The 20,180-nt window shown below is 43.1% G+C and overlaps 1 protein-coding gene across 2 annotated transcripts in view; it reads right to left on the reverse strand.

Annotated features, from left to right (window-relative positions):
- LOC143935749 (uncharacterized) overlaps positions 1-20,180 on the reverse strand; it is a 111,681-nt gene that overhangs the window by 10,983 nt on the left and 80,518 nt on the right. For both annotated transcript variants that reach the window (XM_077459851.1, XM_077459850.1), the window contains 4 exons: positions 18,475-18,534; positions 13,301-13,369; positions 10,870-11,064; positions 10,660-10,775 (listed from right to left, as the gene is read on the reverse strand). In XM_077459851.1, the coding sequence (XP_077315977.1) occupies positions 10,660-10,775; positions 10,870-11,064; positions 13,301-13,369; positions 18,475-18,534 (440 nt within the window). The remainder of the gene's footprint in view (positions 1-10,659; positions 10,776-10,869; positions 11,065-13,300; positions 13,370-18,474; positions 18,535-20,180) is intronic.

Genomic DNA, 20,180 nt, shown 5'->3' on the forward strand with positions numbered 1-20,180 from the left:
CTCCCTGAATCCTACAAGGATGTTCCTGAAACGGTCTCATCTCTCATAAAAACACTCATTCCGGATATCCCGCACCACCGACTGGAACTAGACAGAGCTCACAGGGCTCTCAGGCCCCCCAGAGCAGATGGGCTCCCCCGTGACATTGTGGTTAAGCCCCACTTTTTTTCAGTCAAAGAGGAAATAATGCGCAAATCAAGATCCCTACCAAAGATCATTTTCCAAGGGCATCATTTACAGATCTTTGCAGACTTATCCCCGTCCACTATCCAAAAAAGAAGAGCCCTGAAACCCCTGCTTCAAGTTTTGCTGGACAAAGAAATTAAATACTGGTGGCTTTTTCCTTTCCAGCTCAAATTCATGTTGCGTGGCAAAGCCTACACTTTTGGATCCCTACATGAAGGGGAAAAACTCCTGCTGCAGCTAGGCCTTATCAGCCAAATTCCAAATCCTACTCCTCAAGGAAACACGTTCCAGTCAGCTAAACGTCAACTGCCCACCAGCCCCCTTCCTCCAGTATGGGAGACTGTACGATCCAAGAAATCTAAGGAAACTGGACCCCCCTGAGTGTATCAACCACAGGACCTTCGAGTATTTTGCAACCTCTCAGATGCTCCCTGGGAACAATTACCACCTTTCTTGTGCCTTGGACCCTAGGCCTTTCCTCTGTCCTCTATTATAATACCCATCTACAGAGATGGTGCGGAGGGCATTGGAGGGTATCTAGGCTGTGCTACCCTTCTGGTACTTTCCATTGTTGCTTACAATGCCCCATCTAATCCTAATAATTTTTTATTTTTTATTTTTTTTCTCAGGGGGTGGGGAGGGTGAAGAAGATTGGTTCTTTTCTTTTTCTCCTGTGATGTCTCTGGGGGTGGTCCCGGGGACCCCTCTCCCTGCCACCCCTTATTGCTGTTTTTCACCGATTCCCCTGCCAAATATCCGAGACTTTTGCTTCCCCTAAGTTTCAGGTGTTATATATAGTTCTGTTCATATGTATTACATTTATTGTTACTTAATGGGCTCTCGGTCCTCTTTCCTTATGTCATTTTTAGCTTATCCCAATTTTTTGCCATTGAAGGAGACACGAGGGCCATCGCTCTATGGGTGCCGTGTTTAAGTTCAAGATTATTTTACTATGTATTATGGTTTTCCATAATTGTTGAGGCCTTCCTGCTGGGGCGGTGCTCATGTACCCCCCATTTGTCTGGCTCACTGGGACTTTTTGGTCCTGGTAACTGGACAAACCTTATCCCTACTTTTAGTAGGGTTGGGTTGTTTGATTGATTTATCCTCATAGGTGGAGGACTCTGTCCCCTCCACTCTACGGATGACTCTCTTGTCACCCGTCTTTCTCTTCTTTCCTATTCCCTTTCTTCCTTCCATCTGTACTAATTATTCTCTTATCATTATCATTGCAGGAGTAGCCGGGGGGACCTTTCGGAGCAGCGCTTTTCCTCATCAGGGTCCTCCTCTATGGAATGTAAGTTGGTTTGGAAATAGTGGATTTTGCAGAGTAAGTGCTTTTGTTTTTGCTGGCGGTCCTCCCTCTCTGCTCAATGACTGACGCGACCTTACCTCCACTAACTCCTCTCAAAATAATTTCCCACAATTCCCAAGGTCTAAACTCTCCCCTTAAACGGCGCAAAGTATTTCAGTATCTACACAAACATGGGGTGGATGTAGCTCTGCTTCAGGAAACACACTTCCCTAAAAGATATAACCCCTCCTTTATCCACTCCAAATTTCCCCTATTTTTTCTGGCCAACGCAGAAGATAAAACTAGGGGAGTGGGCATATTTATCTCTAATAGATGCAAATTCACACTGAAATCTGAATTCAAGGATGCGGAGGGTAGGTTTTTGTTATTAGTGGGTGAGCTTGATGGTAAACTATACTCCTTTGTATCTTACTATGCCCCCAACAAGGGCCAGTTAGCTTTTTTCAACCGTATGCTCTCCATCTTAACACCGTTACTTGAGGGTACAGTACTTTTTGGAGGGGACTCCAACACCGCGTTTGACCAGGGTTTGGACACATCACGCCCCTTGGGCAAACGCCTGACTAGACCCACTAATCAAAGCTTACGCATAGCCAAGCTGCTTTTCCAGCAAGGTCTGGTTGATGTCTGGAGAGAGGTTAACCCGACTTTAAGAGACTTTACACACTATTCTAACCCTCACGGTTCCTTCTCCCGGATAGACCACATTCTTGTTGAATCTGCTTCCATTTCTCTTGCTCAAAGGGCTAGTATTAAGGAAGTGGTCTGGTCGGATCACTCAATGGTTGTCTTGACTCTCTCTCGTCCTGCTTGCCACAGACCAAGTAGACGTTGGCGACTCAACGAGTCTATTTTGAGTGATCCTGCTAGAGCTCAGGAAATCGAACAAAGTATCCTACAATACTTTGCTACTAATGATACTCCCGACATAGATGATACCTGTCTGTGGGCAGCCCATAAGGCAGTAATTAGGGGTCATCTTATTCAAATTTCATCCCAAATTAACAAAACCAACAAAACTAAGATTGATAATTTAGACAGGGAATACACAAAGCTAACCAAACAACATAAAAAGAACCCAAGTTCTGTTCCAGTCTCCAAACTGGATGCTGCTAAATTAGCTTTGAACCTGGCCCTGACCACCAAAGCCGAAAAATGGTTGCGCTGGAACAGAGCCAGATTTTACTATCAGGGCGATAATATTGGTTCTATGCTGGCCAAGAGACTAACACCTAAATTCCGAGCCCAGGCCTTCCCTAAAATTAGAATCCAAGGCGGCTCCATGTCCCAAAACCCTCAACGCATCATGCACGAATTCCGTGACTTCTACACATCATTATACAGTGGTACCCACAGCCCGTCCCCTGCGGACATCAACAAATTCCTTGACACCCTCCCGATCCCCTCATTGGAGGATAGACACAAAGCTAGGCTGGATTCGCCCATCTCAGCAGATGAGGTGTGTGCAGTGATTAAACATTTGAAAATGCATTCGGCCCCTGGACCGGACGGCTTTTCGATACCATACTATAAAACGTTTGCCCCCACTCTTGCACCATACATGGCCCGTTTCTTCAACAACCTCCGTAGGGGGGGAAGTCTTGATTCCTCTCTTAATGAGGCTTATATCACGGTCCTCCCTAAACCAAATAAAGATGCTAGTTCAGTCAGTAATTACAGACCGATTTCCCTCATCAACAATGATTTGAAGATTCTGACCAAAATCCTTGCGGACCGTCTGGCTTCCTTCATTAGTTTATACATACACAAAGATCAAGTAGGATTCATTCCGGGACGACAGGGCCCTGATCAAACGCGTAGGGCCATAGACATCGTGTCGCTTCTTAATTCCAATTGGGACGGGAATTCTGCCAGGCAGGGTTGCCTCTTGTCTTTAGATCTCCAAAAAGCGTTCGACTCTGTGCACTGGTCATATATTTTTACAACGTTACAACGTTGGGGTTTTGGCGATTCCTTCCTCAATGTTTTGCGTGCCCTATACTCGTCTCCTACAGCCCAGGTTCGTATGCAGGGATTTTACTCAGAATCTTTCCCCATATCAAGAGGTACCAGACAGGGTTGTCCGCTATCCCCTTTGGTTTTTGCAATAGCAATCGAATCTTTGGCTATAGCCATTAGGCATAATCCTAATATTCAAGGTATTCATTGTGGTTCTCAACAGCACAAATGTGCCTTATTTGCAGACGACATTCTGATGTTCGTCTCGTCTCCACTGACCTCGTTGCCCAACATTTGCAGTCTCCTTACGGAATTTGGTTTAGTATCAGGTCTCAGGGTCAATTATCATAAATCTCAGGCTCTCAATGTTAATATCCCTGGTCCACTCATGGAAAGGCTCAGGGACAGCTTTAAATTCACCTGGAGTGATACTACGATATCATACCTGGGGATCAAATTAACCTCCAGGATTGATCTCCTCCATCAAGCTAATTATCCACCATTATTTCACAAACTGGAGGAGGATCTAAACAGGTGGTCTGGGCTGTCCCTGGGCTGGCTAGGTAGAATCAACACCATTAAGATGACGCTGCTCCCTCGTATTCTGTATCATTTCAGAGCTCTTCCCATCCCAGTAGACAGGGTGCGCTTAGAACGTTTTCAAGCTAAAGTTGTTAAATTTGTTTGGGGAAAGGGAGGACATAGATTCTCTAAATCCGTTTTGTTCAGATCCAAATCGGAAGGAGGTTTGGGTCTACCAAATTTACGTCTATACTACCAAGCAGCCCAGCTGGCACAGTTATCAGCTATCTATTCTAGATGGGAGAAGCCTGACTGGATACAGATCGAGAGACAGGCGGTTCCTAGACACACACTGGACTTTCTTATGTGGTGCCCCAAAAAAATGAGGCCCCCGATACTGTCCCCAACTCTTTCCCACTCCTTTTCAGTTTGGGATGGTCTAAAAAATAATTGTTGCCTTATTTCCCCGTTACAACCTTTGTCCCACCTCTTTCATAACCCAGAATTTCCTCCGGGACGGGACATTAAAGCCTTTCAATGGTGGCTGGACAAGGGGATGTATAGAATAGGTCACTTCCTTAGACCTTTGGGCCCTGTTTCTAAAGCCTATTGTATCAGCAAACTTGACATGCCCTCTACTGAGCTCTTTCGTTTCACTCAGATTACGAATTTCCTGCACAAAAAATGTAGACATCTTCCTAGTGGTCCCCAAGTGACTCCATATGAAACATGGTGCGGTCAGTCCGGCGAGCAGAGGGGGGGGATTTCAGTTGTTTACAGGGCACTCTCTTCCACACGCTCCAAAACAACTTACATGCTAGCATGGGAAGAGGACCTTAACCAATCCTGGAGCATTGACTTATGGCAAGGGCTTTTTATCAAATCCTTCAAAGGCATTCTTAACACGAGTATGATAGAAGCCGGTGTCAAGGTGCTAACAAGATGGTACCTGGTTCCTTCGAAATTAGCTAAAATGTTTCCATCCACTTCCCCTCTGTGTTTCCGGGGTTGCGGCCTAAGAGGTGACATGATACATACCTGGTGGACTTGCCCTAGAATACGGCAGTTCTGGTACAGGATTTTTACCTGGATCTCCAAAATTTCTACCACACCGGTTCAGATGTCTCCTCTGGTGGCGCTCCTCAATTTCCCTGTAGAGGGAGCCTCCAGGAATACGCAACGCCTCATCACTTTTATTTTGTTGGGAGCTAAGCTTACTCTTGCCAAGGCATGGAAACAACCCACTATTTCCACTGTATTGGCCAAGAGAAAAGTGTCCTGGATCATGCTCCAAGAAAAGTCGGCAAGCGTACTCCTGGACCGCTCAGACAAATTCAGGGCCATCTGGGAGCCCTGGGCAAGCTTCGTGGGAGTTGCCCTTTCCCCATAATTGCTCTAGGATCTGGATCCTGGATATGATTTTATCCCCCCACGGTCGACTCCTGCTGGTAGATGTCCTTCATCTTTTTTTCTTTATTTTTCCTTTTCTTTTCTTTCTTATTCCCTCTTCTCCGTTCTCTTTCTTTTCCCCCACTTTTAGCCTTTTTCTATGAAGCCTAGAGGGGTACATTCTGCAATGGGCGCTTCACTGTGGAGCGAGGTCAAGTCAATTGAACTCAATGGCTGCCCTTGCCCTACCATGTAGACCTCTGTTTGTTGTTCTCGGTCTCCGGGAACTTGGGCTCCTTTACACCTAACTAGTTAGGTTGGACCCCCAGATACAATTTGTTTGGGTTTACTATTTTGGTTTCTTTGAGTAGTTCAATACCTATGATGTGCATGATCCTGGTCTTCTCTGATCTGAGTTACGGCGGGGGGTGGGGGGTTCTCGGCCACAGCAAGAGCCCTTATGGGGTGGTGGAGGACTCTACCTTCTTCCTGGACATTTCTTATCACTAGGATTCTGCACAAATGTATTAGTTAGCTCTGGCCTGTTGGAGGCTATTGACTTTTTCAGATGTTTAAGTTTGTACTCCCTATAACCTTTACTTTTTATGGGCTCATGGTTCTTCTCCAATTATATTGATTGTCTGTACACTCTCTAGGCGATTCAGGTCTATGAATGGTTACATATCTGTATTACCTTTTGCTGTGTTTTAGTATTCTCTACAATGTCTCTGTTACATTTTATTGATGCAAATAAAATATATTGAAACGAAAAAAAAAAAATAAAAAATTTTGGTTGCTATTATGCTAATATATGCCCACCAATGATTTATACATTGGGGGCTTCATCATAATAAGCAGACACCAATATTGACAGTATTAATATTTGGTAGCAACAATGTATTTGTTGTAGGGCTTACATTCAAAAATATTATATATTCTTTTTTGCCGAATTTTTGAAATCAAGAGTTTTTGTTAAGTGTCACTACTGCTACTCCCTGCATCTATGGTTGTAAGCTATCATCTGCACATCTAATCACGTAGCACTGCAGTTATGTTAGCCTTATGCCGCGTACACACGATCGAATTGTCCGGCGGAATTGGTCCGGCAAACAATCCGCCAAATGGACTTGGCCACACACGGACGCTCCGAAAGTCTGGCGATTTCTAACAAGATGACGTACAGCACGTACGACGGGACTAGAAAAAGGAAGTTCAATAGCCAGTAGCCAATAGCTTCCTTCTCGTACTTGCTTCAGAGCATGCGTCATTCTTAGTCCGCCGGACTAGCACACTGACGAATGTATTGTCTGCTGAAAGCCAAGTCCGGTGGACAAATTTTGAGTCAAAACTACTTTCTAAGTCCGCCGGACTTTACGATGAAAAAGTCCGCTGGAGCCCACACACGATCAAATTGTCCGGCCTACTATGGTCCGGTGGGCCGAGTCCACCGGACAATTCGATCGTGTGTTCCCCTACAGTCTTCACGGCATCTGATATGAATATATGGCCAAACTGTGCTAGTCGGCATTCCATCTGGAGGTGTATGCAATACTGACCAATCAAATCGGTATGTGTTTATATAATCATGACCTCAACGATGCTCCTCTTGTATGCCCTCTTTCATGATGAGATTGATGTTTTTGCTGTATTGTATGTTTTTTGTTATTGTTGTTTTTTACTTTTAGAATTGCTGTGGTAGTATCTTCTGGCTCTGAATGCCCCTGATGAAAGGGCTATACAAGTGTCCTGAAACACGTCAGACTGAATCTCTACAATTATCATGCCCTAACGATTCATGATTGTAATCTACTGTTTTTATTAATCAAATTGGTGATGTTTGTACCTTAATTTTATATATTTTTTCATAATAAAAGCTATTTTATAGAATTTTCTGTTTGTTTCTCTCCCCTGTTGCCTAGAAAGTCCCTTATACCTCCCCTTGGGGGGGGGGGGGGGGGGGGGGGTACTTGTAATCCCTATGGGTGGATTTATATGCGGACTGTTGGAGAGGAAGTGAGTATGGTGCCTTTATTTCTAATTTAACTGTGGTGACTGCATAAGTTTGCTTTTTCAAGCTTCCCCCCTTGTTTTTCACCTAGTGACTATTCTGCCAGTAACATACTTCCTGCCCTATGGAAATTATACTTCTCACCCTACTGCATCAGGACAACGTGAACAGGACAGGACTATAGAACAATCAACCCCCTCTTTTCCTCCATAAGAGGTTTGGGGTTCTGTACTACTAAGAGATAGCTGGGGACAATGTAACTGATAACAATCATCAGATGATTACAGGACTCATGACAGATCAGCTGGTATTTTTTGCATTTTCAACAGCTATAACAAATCATTTTCAGTGGTTTATTTAGCAAACCAAAAGGAGGCTGCTTTAAAGTGGGACTCCACTGAAAGTCTTTTTTTTTTTAATCTTGGAAAATGTTAGGCAGGCTGTAAAGCTTTATTGGGTGGGTTTTAAAAGTATTCTGTAGCTCTGCTGGATTTCCTTCACTTCCTGTTCTAGTGATAGTGGTAAGCATAGTTCCCAACTGTCCCCAAATTTGAGGGACTGTCCCTGATTTGGAGCAATGTCCCTCTGTCCCTCATTCCTTCTCATTTGTCCCTCATTTTGGTCTGATCTATATAGTTGTATATAAAATGCACTTTTTATCTATCAAAAAGTGTTTTCCAGTGCTAAACCTTTCATCTGATTTCTAAATTGCTGCATTTGTAAATTCCAAAAGCCCATATAAAGGAATAGTAGTGGTAAAAAAAAAAAAATCACTTGTGGGTTTAAAGTGGAGCTCCACCCTAAAGTGGAGCTTCCGCTCATTGGAACCCTCCCCCCCTCCGGCGCCACAATTGGCACCTTTCAGGGGGGAGGGGGGTGCAGGTACCTGTACAGTACAGGTATCTGCACCCACTTCTGGCATAGATATCCGCAGAATCTACACCCCTTTCCGCAGGTCCCCCGCTGTCTGCTGGGAAACACATGGATCCCAGAGACAGCGGGGACCATCCTTATTGCGCAGCGCGACTGGCGCATGCGCAGTAGGGAACCGGAAAATTAAGCCGAAAGGCTCCACTTCCTGATTCCCATACCCAAGATGGCGGCGGCAGCACCCGAGAGACGATCGAGAGATCGGCTTCGGGTGCCGACATCGCGGGCGCGCTGGGCGGTTAAGTGTCCTTATTTTAAAAGTCAGCAGCTGCAGTATTTGTAGCTGCTGGCTTTTTTTTTTTTTTTTTTTTAAACGGCGAACTCCCGCTTTAACCAACCTTGTTTTTTTGGTACAATTTGGTACAATTCTCCTTTGAGAGGAAGTGGCAAAGGGTTTGTGCTATGCCTGTGTCCTGTCGGATAGTGTCCCCTGTCAGATAGTGTCTGCTGTGTACTGCGCAAGCGCAGTACACAGGACAAGCAGATTCCGAAAATAGCCGAAGATGAACGGCGCCTGCGCCGTGAGTCCAGGTTCTAGCCCCACCATCGAGGTAGACATAGAGTTAGAAGCGAGCCCGCGAGGGGCCCTCTAATATGTGCAGCTCTATGTCCACTTGGATGGTGGGGCTTGAACCTCCACTCACGGCGCCGGCGCGTTCATCTTCTGAGATTTTCCGAATCTCCTTCTGCTCCGCACTGCGCAAGCGATGCGCCTGCGCAGTACGGGGTGGATACTTTTCGATGGGCGGACTGTATATCTCACAACACCTGCATACTTTTGCTGATAGGTGTCCCTCATTCTCATCTCAAAAAGTTAGGAGGTATGGTGGTAAGAAAGTAAGGCAGTTGAAAGCTCTTCAGTGGAGACACTTACATTAATGATATGTGTCACGGACAGGGGTACAGGGACGAGAGAGGCTGGACAATGTGCAAGGTATTATCATCCATTGCACACCCTTGAAATTATTAAGAGAACCCCAATCCAGAAACAGGTAACAACCATAAACAATACACACTCTCTAATATTCCACCTCTGCCACCAGATGTCAAGTAACTATGGATATGGCAACTCGGTAATTGGAGTGAGACCCTTGTTTCATGGTGGAGGCTTCGTTACAGGGTAAAGCTTTATGGGCCTTAATGGCAGAGATCATTGAAAGCAGGGGAGGACTAGACTCGGAGGTAGGTGACATTTTTCCCCAAGCCAATACAAATAATGTAAGCTGGGTTGACATCTTTGAGATACTCTCCCATTCACACCTCAGTCAGAGAAGAACCTGCATTCACTGACAATCAATGGGCATTATATAGATATCTACAATCACAGAGCCCCGAAAATGAAAATGTTCAGCATTGCTTCTGAGATGTTGGACTAACTAATGCAGAGAGCTGCAAAGGAAGTCAATGCTGGAAAAATGGCAAACAATGAAATGTCAAAAAGATAGTGTATACACTGTGCCCTAAACTTACACCGCTCTGCGCCTTATGGATAAGAATCAACTAAGGTTTTTCTTTAAAATACAAACAACAGCAGCTACTATTTGTTTAACAAACAATGTAAAAAGGCAATAAAATAAGAGATGAACAGAATCACTCAGAAAATATTGCAGCAGCGCTTAATTGAGTCCATCCATTTAAGTAGACCCTCAGATACAATAAAACTTTACAATAAAATACAATAAAAATATATATATATTAAAACATTGCAAAAAAAATTTGCAAAAAAATAGTCCTAAAAATAGTTATCTGCGGCTTCCACCAAAATTCACCACGTGAATCACCAGGGCTCCCCTAATGGGGATACACTCACCAGACAGAGATCAAATACAGGCCTTTGAGTATACAGATCTTTTGTCTTTATCCACCTTTTCCCCTGCTATTTCCGATTCTCGCCACCAGATGTCAGCACAGAAATGGGATGGGTTTCCGAAATATATAAAAACAAAGGGACATCTGCATAGTGTAAAAACATTACACTATGGATTACACTATGCAAATCTCCCCATTAGAGGAGCCCTGGTGATTCACGTGGTGAATTTTGGTGGACGCCGCAGATAAAGGGGAAACAAGGACTCTTTTTGTACTTGAGCCACTCTTTTACCTCTCCCTTTCTTCCCGGAACTCTATAGCACAATGTTTTTAGCAATATTTTAATATATATATATATATATATTTTTTTTTTTTTTATTGTATTTTTATTGTAAAGTTTTATTGTATCTGAGGGTCTACTTAAATGGATGGACTCAATTAAGCACTGCTGCAATATTTGCTGAGTGATTCTGTTCATCTCTTATTTTATTGCCTTTTTACAAACAATGAAATGTGTTGAAGGTATTCTGATTACACTCACCAGAGAGGATCAGTTAATATATTTCTTCCATTAAAAGAGTAGATTGGAACATCGAATTTGTGAGGAGCTAATCTACTATCAAAAAATGAGATCCAGTTCCGAAAAATGCGTTCACCCTGAAAAATCCAAAACAAAACCCAAAAAGTAAAGTTTATGATTTATTACTGGCATGTTCAAATCTAGCATAAAAAATAAACAAACAACACTTACCTTCAGATTCACTATAGGAAGACTTCTGTGTGTCTTTTTCACTATTGAGATCAGGGATTGAGTGGAGGAAGCCAGGATGGCTCTGTATGTCCCATAGAGGGCCATCTCCTGGGCTTGGCGATGACACTGAAGGTCAGCCCCACGAATTCCAATCATATCTCCAGACATAGGAACGTTAAGTGCTACCAGGCGGAGCTGAAGATTTAGTTAAAAGATGAAACGTAAAATGTTAATTGGAAGCTATTTGAAGGCATTATAAGCCTTCCCAATTGCACCTTGTGATTATCACCTGTATACCATGTGAGAAGTTTCCCGGTGACATTTGTAGGCCTGTACACATGGCCTATAGTAGGGTAAATCTTCACATTTTGGTGTCGGAAGTTTCTGTTTGTGTTCAAATGTGAGGCATTACACTGCATAGGTTAATTCATGACCTTTGTATTTTCAGAAATATTGGGGTTAAAAGAATATAGAACTATGAATATCATATTTTTACTCCTATTTTTGTGAACATGAGAGAAGCCATTTAAATATTTTTTTTTCTCTTCTCTCTCTAACGTTGAATCTGAGTGCATGATTTTTCAAGAGTGTCTCACAAGGAGAGATGTTAGTCTTATCTGTATTTGTATCCCAGATTGTAAAATGAAAGGTTTGGACACTTGCTTGCATGAAGGAGAGAACGGGGCTTATTCAAATGGGACCTATCAAACATATTGTATTATGTATTGCAAAATGTTATATCGAAGTACTTAAATGCATAATTAATTGAACAATGTCTGCAATGATGGGCAATGGTCACGCTGCAATGATAGACATAGGTGAGGCTGCAATAATGGGTACAGGTCACGCTGCAAAGATGGGCACTGGTCACACTGCAATAATGGGCACAAGTGAAGCTGCAATGACAGGCACTGGTCACGCTGCAATGATAGACACAGGTGAGGCTGCAATGATGGGCACTGGTTACGCTGCAATGATGGGCACTGGTCAGGCTGCAATGTTGGGCACAGGTCATGCTGCAATGATGGGCACAGGTCACACTGCAATGATGGGTACAGGTGAGGCTGAATTGATAGGTACAGGTAAGGCTGCACTGATAAAGTTGTTAATATTTTGTTTTGTAACTTAATTCTGCATAAAACATTTAGGTTTAATTTCATTCGATAATTTATGATTATTTAGGGGTGGAATTAGGGGCGTGGTAGGGGTTGGGTTGGGTTGGGCAACTGGTGGTGAGTAACCCTTAAGGCCTGGCATCCACAGACACAGTTTCAGTTTAAACCCATAGGCAACTTGGCAGGTGGTCCTTGTCATAGCTACATAAGCAGGAGGATTGAGTCCCTGAGGTGGTGGGTGAATGTGAAGTGAATACAGTATAAAGTTAACTTACTTCTCCTGATGAGGTGGAGGGCGGGGGGTTTAGAAATGTAATACATGCATCATCTCCTCTGGTCGATGGGGGCATCATTGTTTCAGCGGATTATATATCTGCTTCCCTCCGGAGGCTCAAAGACTGTCCATATTTTGTCTGGGCAAATGTTGGGGGGGGGGCGTTGTTTTTGGGTTTGACGTCGCTCCTGCCATTCAATGTTATGGAGCCAAGCAAAAGCCATCTTTCCCTCACTGTCAGGGGGAATGACGCGTTAGTCTCCACTGCGATGGCTCCGGTAAATGGTGTAAATGACCGAAAAGCGACAGGGGTAGACCTCTCCCTCCTTCGATAAAAGTGATCTTGTGGCGAATCCGCCACTAAGACCACTTTTATCTGAAAGCCAGCCGGTCTCCATTGTTGAAAATATCGGAGTTATGGCAGCTAGGTGCTGCCATAACAATGGTATTTAGCGTCAAAGTACAAACGTACAATGACGGCGATTTGCGCTAAGTGGTTAAAGTAAACCTTTGCTTTTGCAAAAACTTTTTGGGATTTCTTAACCTCTTGTGGCCCACGTAACATATATGTTGCGGCGGCAAAGAGGGTGGGCTTTATCGCTCACATGGTGCACATATGAATCCATGGATGGCCAAGGTATCTGTCAGACAGCTCTCAGTCTCTAGTCATGATCATGAGCCAACAGGACAGGCTCCCGATCATGTGACCACTGTGACAGCCAATAAAAACCCATTGAAAGGGACGCCAGAGCTTGACAGGAAGGAGTTAAATCAACAAAGGGTTGGAACCTTATTACCATGCCTTTATGCAATTATTGGGGAAGCTACTAAGAATGGAGCAGCCAGAATCAGAATGGGAACCAATCATTCATTTTCAAAGCTTAACTGAACAAGTTAAAGCTGGAAGCTGATTGGTTACTATGAACAGCTGCTACAGATGCTGTCTGCTCCAGTCTTGGTAAATTCCCCCTATGTCTATTGTATAAATCAAGCCTTTTCTTGATATTAGGAATCAAAAAAGTACAAATGCAGGTTATCTTACCGAGGGGATCCTTGGGGTGATGCTGGGTAACACTGGTACAACATCTAGTATTTCTTTATCATCTCTATCCTGGCAACAGGAAAAAGTCACAAAGTAATAGAAATATTTTAACAGATGCAATTAAACATACAAAAGATCACATGACTTTAGTAAAATTGCTAAGGATGTGTTACTGTTAAAAAAAGAAAAAAAAAGAAAAAAAAAAAAGGTACTTAGAGCCGGTTCACACAGCGGGCGATGCGAGGCGACACGACTCGCCTCGCATCGCTCTCGCAAGTCGCCCCCGTTCTGTACAATGGAACCGTTCTGAGAGGAGCGACTCGAGTCGCTCCGACTCAGAAAAAAGGTTCCTGTACTACTTTTGGGTGACCTCGGGGCGACTTGCATTGACTTCTATACAGAAGTCATTTGCAAGTCGCCGCCGAGACCGCTGCAGGTCGCGGCGAGGCAAGTCGGAGTCGCCTCGCCTCGCCTGCAGTGTGAACCGGCCCTAAAAATCTGAAGTCCTTTAAATAAAGCTGAAGGTAAAACAGAACTGAATTGTAATACAGTTACAGGTGCATATGAGTATATATATATATATATATATATATATATATATATATAGATATATATATATATATATATATATATATATAAAAAAACAGGTTTGTCCTTATCAAGACTGAATGAATGACAAAGCATACAATGTAAGGATAAGTAGAAAAAATATTAAATGTATTAGGACTGTTACTGATTAAAATTTTTGTGTTCGATTAATGTTTTTTTTTTTTAATCGATTAATCGACTAATTTTGATTAATTAATTTTGATTAATTATAACGCACATACAGATCCAACTACTTTTAGCTGATCCCCTTGCATTGCAACTCTGTATTAGTCAGTGGTAAATGTGGTATACACTATATACAATCACCCGACACTAGTTTGTTTCCACAATCCATGACTTAACTTCACAGTTCGCACAAATACATTTTAAATTCAAACTCATGCGTAGCTCCTCCCTCGTATGCGTTACGTTCAATCAGAATTACAATGTCACCAGACTCCTCCCCCCTTCCCTTTGTTAGCAAACGGAGGAACTTGGGGAGAGGGGGAGGAGTCCAGTGACACCGATGTCCGTGGCATCACCGGATCTCCGACGGAACTCCCTGAAGACCCGGAAGCCGTGGGAGAGGCGAGTACTGATCAAAAGAATTTTAATTGATCAAAAAAATGTATCAATTAATCGAGGAATTAATCTTTAATTTCCACAGCCATAAAATGTATTAATGAGTTAAAAAATTCATTAAACTCCCCAGTATATGAGCATAAAGCTATGGCTTTATAGAAGTGACAGGTACTCTTTATTTTCCTGCATGACTGATGGTGCTGGTGGAGCATTCCTATAAGACCCCTTTCACACTGGGGCATTTTTCAGGCGTTTTTCAGGCGCTTTAGCGTTAAAAAAAGCGTCTGTAAAGCGCTTGAAAGAAGCCTCATCTGCAGTCCCAATGTGAAAGCCCAAGTGCTTTAAGAGCCCTTTCACAATTTCAGCGCCCGAAAAATGCTCGTAAAACGCAGCTTAAACTAGCAGCGTTTTACCAGCGTTTTTTGAGCGTTATTGGGGTGCTTTTAAGCCCTGCTAGTGGCCAAATAAAGGGTTAAAAGTGCCCACAAAACGCTGCTGCCAATAGCGTTTTTCAGGCGTTTTACAGGCACTTCCCATTGATTTCAATGGGAAGGGCATCTTTAGGAGAGCTGTATTCACCGCTCCAAAAGCACTGCAAAGAAGCTGCTTGCAGGACTTTTTTTGACGCCCTGCCAGCGCAACGCCTCAGTGTGAAAGCACTCGGGCTTTTACATTGGGATTGCAGTTGCAGCTTCTTTCAGGCGTTTTTTTTAACGCTAAAGCACCTGAAAAACGCCCCAGTGTGAAAAGAATCTCGGTGTGAAAGCACTCGGGCTTTTACATTGGGATTGCAGTTGCGGCTTCTTTCAGGCGCTTTTTTAACGCTAAAGCGCATGAAAAACGCCTGAAAAACGCCCGTGTGTGAAAGGGGTCTAAGTGTTCACAAAGTCCTGGTATGCCACTTGACATGAGGATGAGAGTTGGTGCCATTTTATAGTTGGAAGGTCTCTAGCAATTGGTAGACATGAGAGGTGACCAGCTGTGGAGACATTCCACACCCAGTGTCAGGTCCTTGACTGGAGGGAAGATGTATTCTTCGCCTTTCTAGTAACTTGGGGTTGAGTCCTAAAGTGTATTTCCACCTTTGTGGTCACATTTGGAGAAGCCCTCACTATGGTGTCCATTTATAAAAAAAACATAATTTATTCTGTGTGAATTTGGCAAAAAGGATAGTTTTTTTTTAGGCTATGGCTATTCTTCTGAGCAAATGTTGTTTTTATTATAGACAGTAGCAAAAGCCAACATTTTGGCCACTAGATGGAGCTCAGGAGTTTTGGAAATACATCCTATATGTTTGTTATCTGTTGCCATTCAGCATATCTAAAAATAATAAAAAAATACAACTTTTCTTACCCTTTTAGTTGTTTATTTGCGGCAGGTCTAAAAATGCATTATACCACCCAACCCTTAAGATCTTCAGCCTTTTGTTAGGGCCGACAGTGTGCAAATCTAGTTTACAACTAATAATGAAGATCTGCCAGCACCCAAGGGTAACTATGATAAACATAATTCCCCAGGCCCCTCCCTAAAGCCTAACTCCTCATTTAATGTGAATTTATGTGAGTTTAACCACTACAATACTGGGCACTTTCACCCCCTTCCTTCCCAGCCCAATTTTCAGCTTTCATCGCTCTAGCGCTTTCAATGACAATTGCGCGGTCATGCTACACTGTACCCAAATGAAATTGTTATCATTTTGTTCACACAAATAGAGCTTTATTTTGGTGTTATTTATTCACGACTCCGTTTTTTATTTTTTGCGATATAAGCGCAAAAAAAGCGGAAATTTGGAAAAAAAACTATATTTTCTATTTGAAAAGAAATCCAATAAAATCAAATTTTGTCATAAATTTAAGCCAAAATGTATTCTGCTACATGTTTTTGGTAAAAAAAATTCCGTTAAGTGTATAATAATTGGTTTGTGTGATCACGGACATATGTACGCAAATGATCATGTACATATGTGTGCAGATAATCATTGGGGCATGTGATTTTAGTGGGACATATGTGGGGGACATGTTTTTATTATTAGGGACATGTGTTTTTATTATTTGGGGACATGTAGGTTTTGGGGACATGTGTGTCTTGGGGACATATGTGGGGACTGTGTTTGTACTGTGTGGTGTGTTGTGTGTTGACACTAGACTGATGATCAGTGAGTAAAAAGCTGTAAAAAACAGCTCATACTTACTGATCATCAGCCGGCTGCAGCGTTCTGCTCTCCTCTCCTCAGCGATGACTTCCGTGTGAGGAGAGGAGAGCCGATTGCCTAGCAACCGGCTGTTTGTTTACATCACATGACGGCCGTGATTGGACACGGCCGTCATGTGATCAGGAGGGCCAATCACAGAGCCCTCCTGCCGATCTGAGATGTGCCGTGTCCGGGTAACACGAGCACATCGGGATCGCGCCGCTGCGCGGGCACACGTGCGCGCGATCCCGCTACTTCTGAAGGACGTTCCTGAACGTCCTATCAGGAGTAGACGGCTCCCACCCGGCCGTATATGTGCATTGGCCGGGTGGGAAGTGGTTAAAGAGGAAGTAAAGGGAATAAAAATAAAAAACACACCCTGTAAGGCAAAGGGATAATGAGCTAGTATGCATAGCATACTAGCTCATTATGAATAACTTACCTGAGAACAAAGCCCCCGAAGCGGTCCTCCGTCTTCCTCTTTGCCGCTTCCATGTATCCCAGAGCGACTTCCTGGTCTCGCTGCTCCGGCGCTGTGATTCGCCGGAGCCGCGATGACGTCACTCCCGCGCATGTGCACGCCGCATATCGCCGCAATCTGCAGCCTGCCCAGTGCGCCTGCGCGCCGCTGTCTTCGGATAATTATCTCCTAAACCATATAGGTTTAGGAGATATTTCTCGGACCTACAGGTAAGCCTTAATCTAGGCTTACCTGTAGGTCAAAGTGGTTTGTAAGGGTTTACAACCACTTTAAATAGTTTGTTTGGGCCAAGCTGACCCAAACAGTGTTTAATACACTGACAGGTGCTCTTGCTGGGTGTGCCGTATTAATTTTGTGTAGCCTCAGCTACATAGAGTATACAGTGTAGGGTTGCCACCTGTATGGGATTGACCTGGACAGTCTGGGTTTTCACACTTATGCCATTGTTTGCCTTCACCTGAAACCCGGACACACAGCATGCCTTCAGTCCCAACCATCACTGAAATCTGTTCTGGGGATGGAGCCAGTGCCGATCCAGGGAGGGCTTCTGCCGGCTGCATTGCACGGCTGCACATCTGTGCTCTCTGCCTTCTTGGCCTACCTTGTATGCCTATTGGTCACTGTAGCTCCCAGTGCTACATTGATGCAGAAAGAGGGCTATATATTCCCAATACCTGAACACACAGTATTTAGCTGTGCCGAACAGAGCAGTAGGAGAGTGAAGAAAAGATAATTAGAAGTAACAGGGGACTGGGGGGTGAGCACTGCAGGTAAGTGAACTTGTTGCTTTGCTTTGCATGGCTTAAAGTGACATTAAAGGCAATAAAGCAAAAAACAGCAAACATGTCATACTTACCTGTTCTGTGCAGTGGTTTTGCACAGAGCAGCCCCAATCCTCCTCTTCTCGGGTCTCCCACCGGTGCTCCTGGCCCTTCCCTCCTGCCAAGTGCCCCCAGAGCAAACGGCTTGCTATGGTGGCATCCAATCAGGCTTGCTCCTGAGCCGCGGCCCTACATGTCTATTCACACACAGAGCTGTGGCTTGGTTCCGCCCCCTCTTTATTCCCATTGGCTCCTGCTGCTCTCTCAGCCAATGAGAAGGGAGAGTTCCTGGAGACCCAAGGCTCTCATGCACAGAGAAGTTTTTTTTATCTTCATGCATAGAAGGTAAAAAAGTTGAACTTTTACAACTACTTTAATATCTGCATAATGAGAATGGTAAACTTGGTAATATTTTATCCAATGCTTGTGTGCATGTGTTTCATGATGTAGTAACATCTCATTACATTACATGATTATACACATTTTAATATTTGCAAATCTTTGTACTCACCACTAGATCTTCTGGCACAGAAGGATCATCTGCTGGAAAGATGGGCTCCGATTCTTCCAGCTACAAGATAAGGGTAGTTGGTAAAGAAGAACATGGATGTATAAAATGCAGCCAGGGGTGTAAAGCGATGAGCAAACTGTTGGCGCTATATAAATCGTGTATAATAATAAAACATTTTATGAAAATGAACATGACAAATTATGAATACCTGACAGAAAAGTGCCTGTCTGTTTGAAAGGGAAGTGTATATATTAAAACAAGCAGCTTTTGAGATCACTAAATGCAATAATGAATGCACTTGCCTACTATCGTTGAAAACACAGATCAGCTAATATTGAGATAATTACAGCAAATAGAAGGTTCTGAAGAGACTTGAAAGAGGACATCTACATCAAACTGGAAGAACAATCCCTAAATAGGGGTGGGTACCTGATGTGTAAGTGGGTTCTGATGGATATACATTAAAGCAATTTTTCCTTTAAAGAAGGAGATCCATGATTGAAATATAGTATAGGTGGGCTCTGTTATGGTTCTATATATAAGAAACCAAAGGAAAGGTACCCCCCGGTACTGCAGGACTTTAAGGGCAAACTCTTATGGACACTATATAGTAAAACATAGAAAAATTATTGTTTAAAGATTAAAAACGTAGTGGTGCGAAACATCACCATGATGGTATACAGTACATCATATACATAGAGTACCATGCGCTTAAAGATATTTAAAAAAATGTTTTTTTATAGAACAGAGTTTAAAATACATTACAGTCTTTAGTGATTAAAATTTTGAAATCAGGGATGTGCTGGTTCCCAACAGGTTTATACAAAGAGTGGCCTATGCGTTTCAGGGTTGAAACCGCTTTGTATTTTAAACTTTGTCTTTTAGTTTAATAAAAACCTGTTTACTTTTGTATAAATCTGTTTTTTTTTTGTTTTTTTTATACTCCCCCGAGACACAATTAGAGTCCCATTCTGTTCTATAAAAAAAAATTTTTGGAAATAAATTTATACATTTTCTTGGGATGGTGCCTCTGTAGGAGTTGTTCTCTTGTAGCCTGATGTGTTTTGCGAATCTTGGAGTGTATCCCTTCTTCAGGGATAAACTACATGTGAGATAACCCTCTGCATATACAGTGTATATATATATATATATATATATATATATATATATATATATATATATATATATATATATATAAGAGTGGGGGGGGGGGGGTGAATAGAGTGGCTGCTATTTGCTTAGAACCAGCCAGTGAAAGGGAAAGGAGGGACCCTCAGCCTAATCCCACAATCAGTATGCTGATTAAAGGGCATTATAATGGAGCCGAAATATGCAAAAAATGAAAAGGAAAAAGGAGCTCCACTGAATAATGAGAGAGATGCAACGTGTAATGAGTGCCTACATCGATGATAAAGTGGGGAATGGTATGCTGGCTCGGTCTCATGTACCCACTTTATAATCAAGGTAGGCACTCGTTACTGGTTGCATCTCTCTCATTATTCGATCGGGCTCCTTTTTCCCCTTTCGATTTTTGTTTTTTGTATATTTCGGCCCCATTATAATGCCCTTTAATCAGCATACTGATTGTAGGATTAGGCTGAAGGTCCCCTCCTTTTCCTTTCACTGGCCATTTCTAAGCAAAGGGCCCTTCACCCATCTGGTCATTTTTCAGCAGGGAAATTCATATTCTTGTCTGCCCAGCTCTA

Source organism: Lithobates pipiens, unplaced genomic scaffold, assembly GCF_037356315.1.
Source record: "Lithobates pipiens isolate NorthernLeopardFrog02 unplaced genomic scaffold, aLitPip1_a1.2 Scaffold_28, whole genome shotgun sequence".
Lineage (NCBI taxonomy): Eukaryota > Metazoa > Chordata > Amphibia > Anura > Ranidae > Lithobates > Lithobates pipiens.